This window comes from Mesocricetus auratus, unplaced genomic scaffold (assembly GCF_017639785.1).
Source record: "Mesocricetus auratus isolate SY011 unplaced genomic scaffold, BCM_Maur_2.0 Super-Scaffold_100691, whole genome shotgun sequence".
Lineage (NCBI taxonomy): Eukaryota > Metazoa > Chordata > Mammalia > Rodentia > Cricetidae > Mesocricetus > Mesocricetus auratus.
The window spans coordinates 9,226,989-9,245,773 of NW_024429267.1; the positions used below are offsets into that span (position 1 = coordinate 9,226,989).

General features: G+C 45.6%; 1 protein-coding gene across 4 annotated transcripts in view; it reads left to right on the top strand.

The window, feature by feature from the left end:
- The window catches only part of Rora (RAR related orphan receptor A), a 713,188-nt gene that overhangs the window by 676,300 nt on the left and 18,103 nt on the right, over window positions 1-18,785 (top strand). For all 4 annotated transcript variants that reach the window (XM_013117427.3, XM_040739982.1, XM_040739983.1 and 1 more), the window contains 2 exons: window positions 10,815-10,956; window positions 13,395-13,790. In XM_013117427.3, the coding sequence (XP_012972881.2) occupies window positions 10,815-10,956; window positions 13,395-13,790 (538 nt within the window). The remainder of the gene's footprint in view (window positions 1-10,814; window positions 10,957-13,394; window positions 13,791-18,785) is intronic.

Sequence of the window (18,785 nt, forward strand, 5' to 3'; positions counted from 1 at the left end):
ACAACAACAAAAAGCCTATACCCTTTTCTTCCTTAATCTGGCCTCTCTGAAATAAATTCTTTTAAAAATGAAATAACTGGGGCTGAAGAGAAGACTTAGCGTGTCAGATCACTTGCTAAGTATGAGGACCTAGCTTCTATGTTTAAAAGAATCAAAAGGTTGCTCATGGCTGTGTATTCTGTAACCGAGGCACTGGTGGGGCAGCACCGGGCAGATACTGAGAGCTCACAGCCACCCTGGCTGACAGAGTGAGCTTCAAATCCAGTGAGAGTCTGTCTCAGGCAATAAGAGCAACGGAGGAAGACCCCCAATGTCCTCTGGCCTCCATCCGCATGCCCCCCACACCCACACACGAAAAGAAAGTTGACATACTAACCCAGCTATGCAAATGACCTGTGTGACTGCTGCCTCACTTTAGCCTCTGTGGCTCCAAAGCTATGTCCTTTTGGGAGAAGCGCTGGGGCCTCTCTCATCCCTACAGTGTCTGCTCTGTTGTGGTCCTCAGCAAATCTGACTTCTGTGCATGATGTTATCACCCCGGTGTTTACACCACCTAGGTCCTTTCATTCTGCCCAAGAAATGCAACACTTCCTCTTGTCTGTCTGCTGTGCCCTGTGGTTCTGTGTGTTGAACTGACTGACGTACGATATCTGAAAATATCAAATTCAGGGTGACTTGTGTGCTGTGCCTTAGCAATTTGGAAGGCTCACTAATGCCAGGCTATCCAATAAATCCCGAATTGACAGAGTATCAATGCATTTATACATGCATACTCTACATTTTAAGGCCCAGTATTTATTCTGGAGAAAATAAATGCAAACAGTAAGGCTAACAGCAGTTAAGATCCTATTATCTGGAATCCCTTCCAAATCTTGTCCATGTAACACGTCTGTGCTGAAATGGCTTTCAGCGGTTGGTTCTGCTCCTCTGCTCAGGTGGCTTCCCACAATGAAGGCCACTAAACCACTAAAGTATGGTTTAGTCAGTGGTGGACCGTACACTTTTGAGGAATATGGTATCCATTCTATATTGTAGTTTCTGACTGTAACAAATTTATCCCTAGTTACAGGGAAGTCAAGAGACTTCTGCCACTGTCATCAGTTATCAAATTTTAACCAGGTGGAGGTGATCCCACCATGACTAATTATTTTCTTTCTGGCAATATAATTAGACTTAGGCGGGAAAACCACGTTACATATCAAGTAGGTATGTAATGAGGATGGGCTAGTGTATTATACGCATACATATAAATCATAATATATATATACATCATAATATATTTACCATGTATGATTTATTTATCTGAGACTTACTCATTAATGACATATAGCTAGTATGGTATCCCATGTGAAACTTCCTTTTCCAGCCAATAACAGGTAAATCTGCAGTCATCACCTCATAAAAGCATTCTCATAAAACAACTTTAGGAAGGTTTTTAAAGAAATTTAGTGTATGTAACAGATACTTTTCTCCCCTCTGAGGAAATTGTCAAAGTATGTGGAGCTTTGTATGTGTTGGCTGGCAAGAAACCTGACCAATGTTCCCTTTAGACCCAAATAGCTCTTCGTGAATTCTATTTGTTGTTATTCCACTGTACAAAGCCGCTAGGACCCCTGAGCTGGTCCTGTCTAGTTGTCAACATTAACGTTTCATACTCAATATATTTTATTTCTAATGCTTTAAAATGCCCAGTCCTGGATCAGAGCTCAGCCTGTTAAATTGAAAATCACATTTGGGGAAGAAAACTGTTACTTCAGCCATCAAAGTTTTCTGTTCTGTCATGTATAGGTAGGTGAATAGAGTACTTCCGGTTCAGTCTCCAGTGCCACAAAAACAAGTGGCCTGGGTCAGTATCAGGCCAGAGCTCGTTGGTACACATAGTTCCATGAGGAGGTAGGCCATTATCTATGGAAGAAAGTTTCCCTGGGAAGGGGACCTGTACACCAGCTAACTGGTGCATATGAGGCTGTCTAAAGAACCTGAGTCTCAAGTCAGGACGTGGTAGTGAACACCTTCAGTCCTAGCACATACTCAGGAGGCAGAGGCAGGTGGATCTCTGAGTTCGAGGCCAGCCTGGTCTATGGAGACACTTTCTTGGCATCTTCCTCTGACTTCAGTCTATGGATAACCTTCCTCTACCCTGAGTAAAGCTGACAATTATCATCTTTCCCCCATTGTTCTGCTTCTCCACTTTCTACCCACACTCATCCTCACCCTTCTGAACATTCCCAAAAGAAAGTTCCCAGGACACAGGGCATCTTTTTACATAGAGGACTCAGCTCTTCCCAGCCCCAGAAATAAAGCAAAAGGCAGACGCAGAACCCACTTGTAAAGTCTCCTGGATTTCCAATTCTTAGTTGAATTTCAAAACGCAATGCTTTGGGCAGGCGTAGGAGCACCCAGGATAACTCAGAGTCATGAATAAATCTCGGTTGTCAAAAAGCAAATGTGTAGCCATTCCAAAGAGTCTGCCATTAGAATTCCGCAAGGCAGCTGTCAGCTGTTTTCTTGTAATTAAACAGCCAATGAGCAGCTAATTAAGACATATGTGTACACAGAAGTGGAAGTGGGTATGTTAATGAACTGTAGGAATCAATTCATTACGTGAAAATTGTCAAAAGACCAAACATCAGATCAGTATTGCAGCCTGTGCTTCGTGGAGAAGCAGCCCCAAGTAGGAGGAGACCCCCCTTCCCCCCGCCACAAGAGCAAGACACCTGAGTACCTCCCCACCCACCTACAGTTCAGTGTCCAGCCAGCCCACATGCTTGGGTCAAACCATTAATAACCCTTGTATTTCAAAGATATAGCAAACTAGCTTCCGCAGCTATGTAGAAATGCAGCATTTGAGACCCTGTATCATCCTTGATTTGATCATTATCAGTAACTTTCACTACAGATCTGAGAAGCAGGTAGGGGTCTTATTTTATTTTCAATCTTCTCTTCATATTTCTGTGACCTGTAACTGGGGAGATATCTTCATCAGTGAAATGCTTGCTATAAAAGTTTGATTCCCAGTAACACATTCCTGTACTCCTAGGAGAGACAGATGGGAGAATCCCTGAGGCCAGCCCAGCCTAACTGGTGACCCCTGGGGTCCAATGACAAACCCCTATGTAGAAGGAAGGGAGGGGAGAGGGGAGGAAAGGAGAGGGGAGGGAAAGGAAGGGGAGCAGGAGAAAGACACAGCTCTTGAAGATTGATACCCAAGGTTGACCTTTGGTACATCCACCACAAAAAAAAGTCTGTACCTAGAATCAGGAACCCAAATCTGGCGGCACCTGTTATCTGCTTGCTGTGATGTCTTGAACATGTAGCTAAATCTCTCTGAACTTTAAACGTGTCCATAAAACAGATATGCAAATTGCTAGTTTACATACAGTTAAGGAAGTGTCCTACACAGCACCTAGAAGCATGCTCAGAATATGACTGTTACGGGGCCCAGCCTCCCCACAAATTCAACAAGTGTCTGAGTTAGCTATTTTGAACAAAGAAGGCAGTTGAGACAGAAATAACACAGCTAAAGGGATAAAGTCAGAGTAAGAATATGCCTGAGACAGGCTGGCTCAGAGACGGCCCTAGAGAAAGTTGGGGGAGGGGAGTAGATTGTAAGTTTCCAGGCTAGGACAGACAGAGGCCGTTTGGAGAACTAGAACATAGTAGTTTTAGCTTGGTCTATGTGTGGCTTTGGGAAGAGGATTGAGTCTGGGAGAGAAATGCCTGGATGGGTGGCTATTACCTAGTTATTATGAGAGTAAAGCACTGGGGGGCTGATGGGCAGGGAGGACTCCAGCACTGAGGGACTGATGGGCAGGGAGGACTCCAGCAATGAGGAACTGATGGGCAGGGAGGACTCCAGCAATGAGGGACTGATGAGCAGGGAGGACTCCAGCACTGGGGAACTGATGGACAGGGAGGACTCCAGCACTGAGGGACTGATGGGCAGGGAGGACTCCAGCACGGGGGGACTGAGAGGCAGGGAGGACTCCAGCACTGAGGGACTGATGGGCAGGGAGGACTCCAGTACTGAGTGACTGATGGCAGGGAGGACTCCAGCACTGGGGGGACTGAGAGACAGGGAGGATTCCAGCACTGAGAGACTGATGAGCAGGGAGGACTCCAGCACTGAGAGACTGATGGGCAGGGAGGACTCCAGCACTGGGGGTCTGAGAGGCAGGAAGGACTCCAGCTCCGGGTCTTAAGTGTGAGTGTACCCAGGTTTGGATGGAGGAATTGAGAGAGGATGCAGCTGATGGAAGTCTGTAATTTCACCATGAATTTGGGTTGATAATTTCATCTTCATAAATGAATAAGAAAGTGAAACAACAGAAACACATTTTGGAACTTCACATCTTTGTCAGTAAAAATGTGAACAACTTTGCTGAATCATTTAGCAACTTTCAAATTCTGGACAAATACTTTCACTTTTCCATGCTATCCCAATTCCATGGTCACAGTTATGACATAGTCTCTCGTTCAGTCTGCACTGAGGTCACTTTCTGTGTGACCTTTTCAATTTAGACAGCCACCAAAAGCAGTAGAAATAACCACTCTCACCAGTTTCCATGGTGTAAGTACTCCACCATGAGGCTACTGCAAGCTACCCAGTGCACAGCCTTGCTGGAGAGTCAGGAAGAAATACCCAGTGCACAGCCTTGCTGGAGGGTCAGGAAGAAATACCCAGTGCACAGCCTTGCTGGAGAGTCAGGAAGAAATACCCAGTGCACAGCCTTGCTGGAGGGTCAGGAAGAAATACCCAGTGCACAGCCTTGCTGGAGAGTCAGGAAGAAATACCCAGTGCACAGCCTTGCTGGAGGGTCAGGAAGAAATAACCAGTGCTTCAGTATCTCCAACTTTTGCCCCCCTTCCAATATACTCGACAGCACACATACTAATAAATGCTTGTTCATGATGGTTAGGCTTAATCACTGGATTGAATGAACTTCCTGATATTCAGCTTTTGAGTCTAGATATGAGCTTTCTCCTGAACACCATGGCCCCAGGCCTAAGCCAGGGAGTAGAGGAAAATCTCCCACCCAATGGTCAAATTCAGTATATAAAACCATATTGTCTTCTGAAAAGTTCCAAGGAATAGACACATTCAAAAAATAGTAAGCAGGTATCATAGATAAAACTTTTAAAAAAAGTACTTTAAATATAAGGCAACAGTGGGAGGCAGAGGCTGGCGGATCTCTGTGAGTTCAAGGCCAGCCTGGTCTACAGAATGAGTTTCAGGACAGCCTCCAAAGCAACACAGAGAAACCCTGTCTCGAAAAACAAACAAAAAATACAAGGCAACATGGGGGCAGGCTGGAGAGGGCTCAGCAGTTTAGAGCAACCTGGAGAACCAGAGTTCAGTTTCCATCCATGTCAAGTGGCTTAGAACCCCCTGTAAACTCCAGTTCCAGGGGATCAGATGCCCTCCAAGACACTACATCCAAGTATGCAATTCACACCAAGGATGTTCACTCACATACATGTGCAGACCACCCCATATACTCTTCCTTATTGTTTCACATTCATGGCCTCTTTTTTCATAATTTGTTGTTTCTCTCTCTCTCTCTCTCTCTCTCTCTCTCTCTCTCTCTCTCTCTCTCTCTCTCTCTCTCTCTGTCTCTCTCTGTCTCTCTCTGTCTCTCTCTGTCTCTCTCTCTCTCTCTCTCTCTCTCTCTCTCTCTCTCTCTCTCTCTCTCTCTCTGTCTCTCCCCCCCCCAAATACAACCTGTTCAATCTGTATGTTACTTGTATGTGTGTGTTCCAGGGCTATCCATTTAGTACTGGATGACCAATTGTGCTTGTCCCTGGGGAATATCATTCTCTTCTCAGCATTCTTTGGTTGCCTATAGTTCTTTTGTAGAGTTGAAGCCTCTTTGGCTTTCTAGGGTGTCTTATTGTTCTCGTCATTCAGCTCATGTTTAGGTAGTCATGTTAGTAAGAAGTTATGGGTGTAACTATTCATATTGCTCAAACTCATGTGTTTGCATGAATTGTATCCCTAAAGATCTATGGTGCATTGTTAAAAACCTGCATGGGTGTTGAGGGCCTATTGGTGTTATATTTTGAAGGGCTGCATAGCAGCATATAACCACTAGGTGGTGGTAGTGTGCCACAAGCCAATGTTGTGAGGTAGTTGGACACTGTGAAGATATATTGCTGTGATTGGCTTAACAAAGAGCTGAACAGCCAATAGATGGGCCAGAGATATAGGCAGGACTTCTGGGAAGAGAGATACGAAGTTGGAGATGCGTCTTGGTGTGCAAGGAGACACGGAGGAAGCAGGATGGGCAGTATGTGACAGAACATAGATTAATAAAAATGGGTTAATTAAAGTTGTAAGAACTAGTTAAAAACAAATCTAAGCTAAGGCCAAGCTTTCATAATTAATAAGCCTCCTTATCTTTATTTGTGAGCAGGTGGCCCAAAGAAACATCCGATTACAATTGAAGTATCTCGTACCATAGGTAGATAGATAATGGTGACTTCACTCAAGCCCACCACGTCTAGAATGGAACTTCTCTGGTTCTGACATGCCTTTTGGTACTAGTAAAATTGAACAATGATGTAGTTAATGTCTTTTTTGCCAAGCCTTGACTTGAGTACTGGCTTTGTGGGGCACATTCCCTCAAAGCGTTGCTACAGATTGCTCAGTGTCAGGAACTCACATCTCTGAGGGACCTTCCTGAGGATGTCTCCGAGCAGACAAAATCCTGTTTCTCACTCAGAAGCCTGTTACTTCCGCTTTAACAAAGGAGGAACCTACTAAGCTTTTTGCTGTTTCCTTCTCACTTCTAATTCTCTCTGCTATGTATTCTAAAGCTTTACTTATTTTACCTCTATTACTCCCTAAACATTTAAACTACTTAGAAATCCCCCAAGGAGCTGGGCTGTGCTGGCACAAGCCTTTAATCCCATCACTACGGAGGCAGAGGCAGGTGGATCTCTGTGAGTTCAAGGCCAGCCTGTTCTACAAAGCTACACAGAGAAGCCCTGTCTTGGAAAATAAAAAGAAAGAAAAAAAAATCCCCTAAGGAATACTGAAGTGGTTTTGTTTTTGTTTTTTAAAGAAGGCAAGGGCTAAGGAGATAGCTTGGTGAAGCATTTGCCATGTAAACACGAAGATCTGAGTTCAATCCCATGTTAAAAGCCAGGTGTGATTGTATGCATGCACTTGAAATCCCCATGGAGACTGGGGGGGGGGGGGGACAGGTACTCAGGGCTGATGATCAGCCATCCTGGGCTAGGTTCCAATGAGAGACCCAGTCTCAAAAAACAAGAAACAAAAATCCCAATGAGCAACACACACAGGAGAAGGGCAAGGCCTCACTCTTTCTGAAACTGTGAAGTTCAGTTTGGCCGAGTCAGGGCAGCCTCCTCAGCCTCTCCCTAGAAAGCTGCACTGGATCCCTCCCTAAGGGAAGAGGATATGTGTTCTTGAGGATGGGAAAGAGAATGGCCTCTTCCTGGTTCTCAGCTCTGTCCTGTCCCAGCCGCTGAGCAGGCGTGTTTGATGAACTCAACCAAGAGTAAACGGGAGGTAAGAGTAAATGGAAGGTGTGTGTGCTGGCTGGCCTGCTTATACCTTCACAACTGCCACAATGAGCAGACAGCTTGAAAGGCAGTCGTGAGCTCCAGGATCGGTTCCACTCCTCCAACCCTAGATACATCGACTACTGTCCTTGCAATTCATGGTCCGATTTCCTCAGATGTCCTCAATGAGGGTGACTCTGAGACCTTGCCTGGAGTATCATTGCCATCCACTCTATGAATGGGCCCAAGTGATCACCATATGCGTGAGGTAGGGGAGATGAACAGGAGACATGCTACTTCTGGGCAGAAAGGGAAGGGATGATGGGTTTCAGAGGTGGATTCCTCGTGTGACTCCTACCCCACCTCAGCTGCAGGTGTAGACCATGATTTGATAAGATGCCTGGGCAGTGGCAGCCTGGGCCAACTGAAGGAACAAATCTAAAGGAAAATGTTAACTTCAGAGTCCATGGGATGGGTCCTGCTACTTTACCGGTACATGCCTTGACTTTGGACACTTGGTGGGCCTCTGTGAGAGTGGTTTGCGGGGAGGTTCTTTTGACAAATTGTGCAAGTGGGGAAACAAAAGGGACAAGAATCCTTGACCTGTTTCCTGTCATGCTGGAGGTGGGATTTTAAGCAAGTCACCCCATCTCGAGAGGCTTCAGTACCTTTATCCTTCACACAAATGAAATAAAAACCCTTTTTAAGATTCCCGTGAAAAGAAACAGAGGGGGTGATCAGTGGCTGTGTCTCAGGAAATCGATAAACACTCAACTCAGACACAGACTGAAATGAACACCCATGTAGGTGACTTCTTGGTATGTTTTAAAATATTTTTTCTTGATTTCTTTCCAGTAAATTCTAAGAAACCTTTTGTCTCATTCCCTTTTTACCAAAGACCACACACACATGCACATACACACGCAGGACTTTAAATATTTTGGCAAGAGACTGCTTTCCAAAAGAACTGTCCTTGCTACAAGGCAGGTTAAAAGAGCTGAGCTCACATGCATCTAGCTTCTATGACCTGGCTCACACAGACCCCAGTCATCACCAAAGCAGCACATGAGACCCATGGCAGTGGATTCTGAATGTCTCATATGCCTGCCACCTATAGAGAAATAATCAGAAAGCAAAGAGAAAGACAGAGTGTCTCATGGGCCTAATAGACAAAACCAGAAATCCTTTTCGTTTGGAGGTATAATTTTCCTCTATTTCTTCTTCATCAAATATGATGCCCTCTCACTTGCAAACTGGATTGCCCTGGGCTCAGTTCTTTAGCCCATTTTATCACCTTTCTATATTAATAATATATCTGAAACATGATCTTTCAGTGGCTGCCCAACTCCATTGGGTGAGTGTGTACTAGAAGTCGTCAGTCACTTTGGGAATCTAGTGCTCTCAAGAGCTTTCTTCTGGATGAATCTTTGTACCATTTTTCTGTTGTTCCTTTAATGCTTATTCCTTAAAAGATTCCTGCTTGCCCAGTGTTGGTGGCACACGCCTTTAATCCCAGCACTCAGGAGGCGCAGGAGGATCTCTGTGAGGCCAGGCTGGTCTACAGAGTGAGTTCCAGGACAGGCTCTGAAGCAATACAAAAGAACCCTGTCTTGAACAAAAAAAAAAAAAAAAAGATTCCTGACTTACAGGACAAGCACATTTTGTTTCTATCCATAACAATCCTAATACAGTAGACATATTGGCTTCTGGAAAAATCTGTTGGCTGAAGCATTAATCACTACTTTGACATTACGTTGACCATCCTCCCTTTACTCCCCACCCTGCCAATGTCCCCTTGGTTGGAGTCATCTGTCTTTATCATTAAAGAAAGCTCTGAAAATGACCATTCTTTCTCTTATACCCTTTGTGGCCCTGCTTCACAACAACAATGCCTTACCTTACTTTTCTTTTGGGTGCTTTTCTTTTGCCCAGCTTGCAATGCCATTGAAAAAAATATATGTCTCTGTGTGTATGGATATCTATATATAGATATATACGTACATGCCTATATGTGTGTGTATACATTTGTCCTCAGTGCCTCTATGTATTTGGAAGTGAAGAAATATGCTTCTAAGTAGCGCGTGTGTTGCATAAGAAATCTGTGGCAGATTAGAACACATTTTCAAGTAAGTGACAGTGAAAATACTGCACCTGTGGGGAGCTTGTGGGTTCCTGCTAATAATCACTAAAGAAAAGCTTGCACATTTCAGCCCGATACTGAAAATCTGGGAGCTAATAAATACGCAAGCAAAAGTGCATCCTCGGGGTCAGTAGCTCCCTCGTGTCTTTGCATACCCTCTCATTTCCAACACAGCATTCAACACAAATGAGAAAGCTAATGATTAGCACGCCAGACCTGTCAAAGCCTAAAGGCCATGATTCTAAACTGCTGATTCTCAACCATTTAGGATGGAGAATTCCCAGTGCAACTGATCTTTAAAGTAGTCTGTCCAAGTGCTATCTAACCTGCACCAACAGGTTCAGACTTAGGGAGTGAGAGATGTCTAAACAGTCACAGACTTGAGGAGCAGAGAGAAAACGCCACAGCATACCACGGCACACCCAGACTGCAACAAGCTGAGTGTAACCATGTTTCCCTTAACTGTGGACAGCCTGGAGACATGTTTATTTTACCAAAAGGTGCTTCAGAGGCTGGAGAGATAGGTGACTTCGTGGGTTAGAGCGCTTGCTGCACAAGCGTGGGGACCTAAATTGAGTCCCCAGCACCCACACACAGCCAGGCACAACCATGGGCACCTGACACCCCGGCACTGTGGGAGACAGAGATGGGAGGAGCATCGGGGCTTGAATGACAGTCTATTCCCAGGTACAGTGAGACCCTGTGTCAACGAACAAGGTAGAGAGTGAGGACGCCTGATGCCCTCCTCTGTCCTCCACAGCACACACGCTTGTGCGCACGCCTCTATACGTGCACTTAAAAAGGGTGTTTTAGAGATACAGGTTACAGGCAAATCCTTTGGTGCCATTCCAGCAAGCACGCTGCTTTGTTTGATCAGCCAGATCATGTGTCATTTACACAGTCAACTGGGTGGAAGTTAAAGGAAGTTTTGCATGTGTAAGGGATAGAGGATTAGGCTCTGGGGGTTAATTTTACTCATGGAAAAAGAAGTGACTTTAATTTCATTAATGATCTCCTGGACAATTCTGCTCCAAGCTTAGCCCTCCATTAAATATTAATTGAGTGGTGCTCAGTGCTTAGTCCACGGCCTTTGGTATCACCGCTGGAACGGACACTAACCTGTTCCGTATTTATAACTGAATCACAGGGCTTTTTCAGGAGAAGTCAGCAGAGCAATGCCACCTACTCCTGTCCCCGTCAGAAGAACTGTTTGATCGACCGAACCAGCAGAAACCGCTGCCAGCACTGTCGACTGCAGAAATGCCTTGCCGTGGGGATGTCTCGTGACGGTGAGCCTCTCGCGCTGGAGTGGGCCAACGCCTGAGGCCGGGCAAGCAAGTACTCCTGAAACAGGGGCACTGCTCCATCAGGGGACACCCTCTCAGCCTTCCCAGATCCCTCTGGCAGCTTTCTGCAATCCATAGCACTTCCTTTATCCCTGATCTCCTGGAGTCGGCCGACTAGCTCATGGGGGTAGACAAGTGTCTAGTAGTCAGAATACCTTCAGGTTGCCACCATTTCAGAAACTACAGGTATGTCTCTTCTGAGGGCTTTCGTTAAACGAGCCTCCCGCAGGAAACCCAAGCTAGGACAAATTAGGTAAGCGTAACGCCGGTAAGTCCACTGGCATTTGGCAGGAAATAGTTCTTATGGTAACTGGGTCATCTGAATCGCCTGCCAACGTCAAACATGTGCGCCTCCCGAACATGTGAAAGTAGTGCAAAGCAAGGCTCAGTGGTGAATGTCCTTCTTCAGTAAGAGACGGCATCAGGGCCAGAAATGGGCCACTGTCCAATCACAGAGCAGTTCAGATCTTCCTGAAACTATCTTAAGTGCACAAAAGACCAACGCCAGGATCCGAGACAGTTCCGCAGAGAACTGGGCAGGAAGTGCAGCAGCTCCACTTTAAGGACTTTTCCAAGTACACTAGCTGTCTGTCTCCGGGGATCTCCTTGGGTGGAGTGTCAGCCTGTGCTTCCCTCCACCAGCTAAACTCTTAGGACCCCCATGGAGCCACCCAGGCTCAAATTCATGTTCACTGCATATCCTGCGAGTCTCTCTGCACTACTAGAAAGGCCAACCTTTTGCCAATAGGAGACAGGAGTCTCAGACCCATGTTAAGCTTGTCTTCCTACAGTGTGAAAGTGGCAGTTGACTATGCCTCTCATCAGCCTGTAAGCTAAAACTGAGTGCTGGTCCTTCTTATGACCCTCTCACTGGATATAACTGCCATTTTATTAAAACAAAAGTCAAAGCATAATTACACAGAGTCGAACAAGCTTTATCCAGGGGGTGTTCCAAAATATTCTTTGCCTCTCCCCAAATTAAATGCCTTCAGGAAGGCTTCCTGTGTATATACATAAAACAGTATATGTTGTTGTGAGGAAGAAAATATATTCAGAGCTTTTTAAAATTAAATGCCTGCTTGGCATCCAGCCCCATCTGAGCCATGGATGCACCGAGGTTGCTGCTACTCTACTCTGTCGCTCTGTAGAAGGGACAGGACCTCCTCCTCTGGTGAGAAGAGTCCACCAGCTGCTCAGTGAAGTAGGCTCGCAGCTCCCAACTTCATCTTCATCTCCCCTGCCCTCTGTCCCTCATGTCACTCTGACAATGGTGGAATAAATGAGTTCATCCCCCCAATCAGGAATCAATTTAACTACAGTCAGTTAGGAGAACCACGTCCCTCCAGCTGAGGCTACCTGTGTAGAGGGCCTAGCAGGGAGGGGAAAGAACCTTCATGGGAGAATTCAAACCAGGAAAAGATTTCCTGTGATCCAGATGAGTATTTCAGGAGGAAAGCCTGAGATAGTGAACTGGCAAGCCGCTGCAACCCTGCCACCTTTCCATGCGAGGACCAGTCCTGAGGAGAAGTGCTGCAGACACAGCCCCTTCTCAGGGGAGCTTACAAGGCTTGCCCTCCGGTGTTCTTTTCACTAAATGATTGCAGAGCGAGGTATCACATAATGATGGATCCAGTTCATACCCAGGGCTGTGGGCCTTAGGTACTTGGGAGGCAGAAAGAATGGCCCCTTGCACCTGGGAGTTCAGGGCCAACCTGGGTAACACAGTGAAATGACCCCGTCCCCAAAAGTAAAATAAAGATAAGCCCATGACTGCCAGGATGCCTCATAAATCAGGCAGATTCAGACACACAAGTCTGCAAACTCTAGACAGCCTCACCATAAAGTTCCAGATCCATCTGGTCAACCATGAAGAACTCCGCTCTTGTGGACTTAGTAAAGGATTAGGCGTTTACCTCAGATGTCCCATGAGTCTTTGCATCCGTCTGTCTGTCTATCCAAATACTGCAAAGTAAGGGGCAGGTCTAGGCCAGACCATGTAGTAGAGAATGAACAAACCCATTACACTATACCTCAGAACCAGACTTGGTGGAGTGTGCCTGTAATCCCAACACTAAGGAGGCTGAGGCAGGATAATCAGCAGTTCAAGGCCAGTATGGGCTCCTCAGTGAGACTCTGTCTCAAAACAGGGGCCGGGGAACGAAACAAAACATTATATCTTCAGTGAGTCTAAAGGGATAAGACTGCAGAAATCAATGGGAAGGTTACCTGGGGTGTATGTTGGGGGCACATGAGGGAACCTGTTCTTGCTTGTGGGCCACCTGCTTTTGTGTTGATGTGCTCTGAAATTTTCTGGAAGCCTGGAAGCTTGGGAAAGGGTAACACTGCCTGGTTCAAGGTGTACTTTGCTTTCTCTCTTCCAGCTGTCAAGTTTGGCCGGATGTCCAAGAAGCAGAGAGACAGCTTATATGCCGAGGTGCAGAAACACCGGATGCAGCAGCAACAGCGAGACCACCAGCAACAGCCTGGGGAGGCTGAGCCGCTGACGCCCACCTACAACATCTCAGCCAATGGGCTGACGGAACTGCACGATGACCTCAGCACCTACATGGATGGGCACACCCCTGAGGGCAGCAAGGCCGACTCTGCCGTCAGCAGCTTCTACCTGGACATCCAGCCCTCTCCGGACCAGTCGGGACTGGACATCAATGGGATCAAACCTGAACCCATATGTGACTACACACCAGCATCTGGCTTCTTCCCCTACTGCTCCTTTACCAACGGAGAGACTTCCCCAACCGTATCCATGGCAGAACTAGGTAATAGCGGGTGTGCATGCTGTCTCTGGCTTGTTCTGGGCCTGCCTGTGAAGTAAAGGGGTACAAGGGACTGTCTTCTGATGGATGGGGTTTCCCCTCCACCTTTGCTGCCAGCCTTGCTGTTTGATTGTTGCTGTGGTGTTTGCAGTAAATGCATTGCTCAGGAACTAGACAGGCTGTATGTAAGCAGCCTGTATCCCACAGAGCACGTGAGCACAAGGGAAGGCTGCTCAGACAGACCAGCTGTTCACTTAGACTGCAGGTGTTGCTTTATGCCTAAGGTCGTACACATGCACAAAGTCCACTAACCAAATCTGAGCCATAGGTATAGCTTTGTGATTTTAAATCGGTTGCTAAAAATTTTACAGTTTTAATTGCCATATAACAACTATGAATGACAGTGTGACATTTCAATACATGGACACATGGTATAATAATCAACTAAGGGCATTTGCACTGTCACTTGGGACACTTAGCACTGATTTACAGTGAGCATTGAGAATGCTCTTTTCGAACTTTTTCAAAGGGAAATCCACATGACCGTTATCTGAGCCACCCTACTCTGGAGCAGCACACCCCAGTTCGCGCTTATGATTCCAACTATGCCTTGTGTCTGCTGACCATTCTCTCTACTACAGTCTCCGTGCTCAACTTGAACACTTACAATAAAAACTGGCTTATCAGCTCTTTTTTGGAGACTTAATTTTTTTGGGGGGGGTTTTATGAGACAGGGTTTCTCTGTAGTGTTTTGGAGGCTGTCGGTCCAGCCCGGCCTCGAACTCACAGAGATCCGCCTGTCTCTGCCTCCCGAGTGCTGGATTAAAGGCATGCGCCACCACCGCCTGTCGAGACTTAATTTTTTTTAAGTCACAATGGACCAATATCTGTGAACTCCAGTAACCAACTGCTACCAGTTGGGGGATGACCATCTGGTGGGCCCTTGGGTAACCAAGCTTTGCTGCACTGGTGGGAACATAAATGCCTGAGGTAACTTACCTCTGAACTTGCCAAAATGTTTTGAAGATGGTCACTGGTGACTAAACTGATAAGATTTCATACAGGGCTCACTTTGTCAAGATAACACAAAGTTATTGTTTGCTTCTTGGGAGGTGATGACCCAGAAACACCGATGGCACAGACAGTGGAAATCTTCCCTTCGTGCGTGTTATGCTAACACCCTCTGCTATATTTAATCAATTTTTTTTAAACACAAGGCTATTATTAGAAAAGCTTTGATTGGAGCCTTTACCGTTTTCGAATGATCTGCTGTTCCTGGTGCTTCTGCACCTGGGGTTATTGCAGTCCTTTGGGGTATTTCAATTAGCTGCTGCCGAGCCCAGTGAACTACGACAAGGACCTGGGGCGGTAAAGAACCAGCAGGTCTGACTTGAGCACAGAAACCCTCACTCGCAGCCATAAAGGCCGTGTTCTTTAGACGCCGCCTCCACCTCTGTACCCCATAAAACGTCCCTTTTAAGTGAAAAATTTATATTTCCAGTCAGAAATCTCCAAATAGAACAACTTGAACGTTCTTTACAGTTTTTACACAAGCATCTCTTTATGGATCTAAATTTAAATCCCCGGGAGCTGGGCATGTTCAGGCTCCCTTTAACCACTGCGCAGAACCAGAGGTGCACCGCCGCTCTTTTGATTAGCAGAGACACCTCTGAACTAGAAGTCATGCTGAGCAGAGGTAGGTTTCTTTTTTTTTTTTAAATTTCTTTCCCCTAAACTAGAACAAAAAACTTTTTTTTTTTTTTTTTTTTTGGTCATTGAATCTTGGTCGGCTGTAGCAAAACTGTAATGAAAATTAAAATTTTCAAAATGAATAAAAGGGTTTGATTGAAAGTCAGTTCCCACACAACGTGACCCGACTCACCCCAGGCCTGCTGCCCCTCCACCACAGGGACAGTGAACCTGCCTGTTTGCCTGCCAGATATTCAACCGAAACAGATCCAAAGGACCAAAATCAAAGTGTTACCTGTGCATGTGGTATTTTGGCTAAAAGTGCACAAATACCTGAATGGAGCTAAAAAAGGCTGAGCTGGTGCCTTCAAGTCTCTGGACAGACAGACCTACACTGGTCACCTCCCGGTGTGTCTGCGAGTCATGGGTTATAACATTTTCCAGGATGAATGGACTCAAATAGAACCAAACTCAAAACCAAATTAGAATTCTCCCAGAGAGGATATTTCCTCTCACATCTGTATGGCAGGGTAGTTCAAGGGAGTTAAACGTGGCATAAAAATGGCAAAGACTGGATGACCTCTCTTCAAAGCTACCTCATAGGCTGTGAAGGAAACCTCACAGCCTGTGATCCTTTCTAACAAAAACTCCTGACCTCCTCGTAGGCTAAATTTTGTCATCAGAATTTAAACAAATTACACTGCCTACTAGCCAGCCCCGTCTTTCAAGAATTATACCTATGGTATTTTGAGCAGAACGGGCCTTCATCCTTGGCTAGGAAATCTTACCCTTGGCATTCAATTAGTGCCTGAATCATACATTCCAGATAACCAACCAAGGTTTGTTTTATGAAAAGTGATAACTGGGTTTGCTACAGTAACTGTTAGTGCCTTGTTGCAAGAGGTGGCTGACGAAGTAGATACAGGGAGACAAGAAGTCAGCTTATGTGGGTTGTGGTCCCAGCTTTACTGTTGGTTGCACAACCCACGCTGAGCCACATGGGCCACAAGCAGCAACTATCCATCCTGTGTATTCACATGTGTATAAAGGTTAGCACAAACTCTTAAGCCAGATGATGTCTGCATCAGAGCTCTGCCCCTGAACAACTGTAACACTCTGGGAAAGTTACTTAACCACAGTGGCTCAGGTGCCTAGCCAAAGAAATGAGGACAGTACTGTCACCTTCCTCCATCTTCTGCATATATATATAATATGTATATATAATATATGTCTGCATATATATGTGTGTGTATGTATGTATATATATGTACATATACACACAAATATATTTTAAAAGGTTGTAACCCCTTTGGGACTGCCCACAGCAAGTGCTGTGTAAATTTTAATTATTGATGTATCTATAAAAAAATCAGCCCAGATGATGTCTAGAGTTCTATCCAACCCTGAAAGTCTGAGAGAAAAGTCTCGGCAGTCAGGACTTCCCTGTGAGAAGTTTAGATGTCGTAACGCACACAACCTAACACAGGTTAAAAATGGAGATTTTCTTGCCGTTATGTTTTGTTTTGAAGTAAGCCTACCACTTTGCTTTGGGCTGCATCCATAGCTATCCATATCCACGTGCTACCCAAGGGCAGTGGGTGGAGCGCACCAGGCAGCCTCACAGTGCTGCGGTGGTTCACTTGTGTCACAAAGCAAGGAAAATAACTCACCTGATGAGCTTGGCCCAGAAAGCTTGTCTCCTAACTCCGAGGTTAAACAGACCTCACTGTCCCCTACCTGGTCTGAGAGCCACACTGACGTCTTAGATTTTATGTGATCTCGTTAAACTCTCCTTTGCTGAAAGGGACATTTAGAAATTGTGATGGGTCTTAAAAATATTAGCCTTGTCATATATATTTTATGAACTGGCATCAGAAACCGTGCCTGAACAGTTGGTTGGAATGTAGCTGCTGCCCCCTGCTGGCCCACTGTGTGTACTGCATTAGTCGTTGTCTCTTCCTATTGGCTGTTGTGAAAGTCCCACCTAGGTTTAGGTGTCCATGAACCATTTTGCAAATGCTGGGGATCAAACATAGGGTTGTGAGCTTGACAAGCAAGCACTCTGCCTCTGAGCCATGTCCTCAGCCCTGGATAAAATTTGAGACATGGGCTTGAACTCATGGCAATCTTTCTGTCTTAGCCTCCCAAGGATTACAGGCATACCCGGTTCTCAGCAGCATTTGTTAAGGCTGCCTGAAACAAGTGTTGACCATAATAGCTGGAAAGATATAAGGGAAAGTGGAGTGTGAGCCCTGTAGGACCTCCTGAGCCTCGCTTTAAAAAATATGTTCATCTTGGTTTATGGTCTAGACACTGTCGTCCATAGCAAGAGCTTTTTATCTGAGCATTAATTTTCGGCTTTCCAACACCCATTCTTTTAATGAGCTGGCTTCTCTGCTTCTCCTCAGGTCTGCCTCCTTGAAGTGCTTTCTTTGTTTATATTTGATTTTTTTAGTAGTACTTATCCAGGCTGCTCTGGTACCTGTGTGTTGCCAGACAGGGCTGTTAGGGTTTATTATATTTTCGTCTCCAAGGAGACTCTGGTTTCGGATTGCATTTAGGTGCACTTGCTGTTTTCACACAAACACGTCTCCTGTCTAAAGGCTGCCACAGCATGTTTGTAAGCAAACAGGCTCTGTTGTCACCGGCCTTCCATTCTTTGTCATCCTCAGTGCCTTACCTGCCCTGGACTTAAGATCCTGGGAATGTGGTTATCTCTCAGTATTTGATGTTCATAAGCTCCTGTCAATTCTTTCCAATTCATTTTTCTGGGCTGGGCCTTGCTATGTAGACATGCTAGCCTAGAACCTTCTATGTAGAGCAGGCTAGCCTCAAATATATGGCCATACTCCTGCCTCCACCCCAAAATTCAAGTTACAGACATGTACTATCATATCCAGTTTTTTAAACATTTGAGTCATCTTTTATTCCCCTAACATTGATTGCTGTCTGTTTCACACACCATCTCTCCTATCTAGATTTTAGCAACTGTCTGCCTGGTCCTCCTGTTCCAGTCTTTCTAGGTCCCAAGATACCAAGCACCACACAGAATACAACAACTACACAGCATCAGTGTGTGGTGCTCCTTGTTCTAACTGTGATTCAGTCCATTCTCACAAGTGCTGTTTTCCTCATTTTACCAAGGAGGAAAGCAAACTACAGGGAGGCTAAAATAACTTGCCACACATCCCAGAAGTAGCAAGGCAAAGATGTGGACCCAGACAGTCTCAGTCCAGAGTCTCTCTTGTCATCAAACTAACACATAATCTGTTGGTGTGCCTCAGCAATGCTTGTCCCGATGTTTGCTAG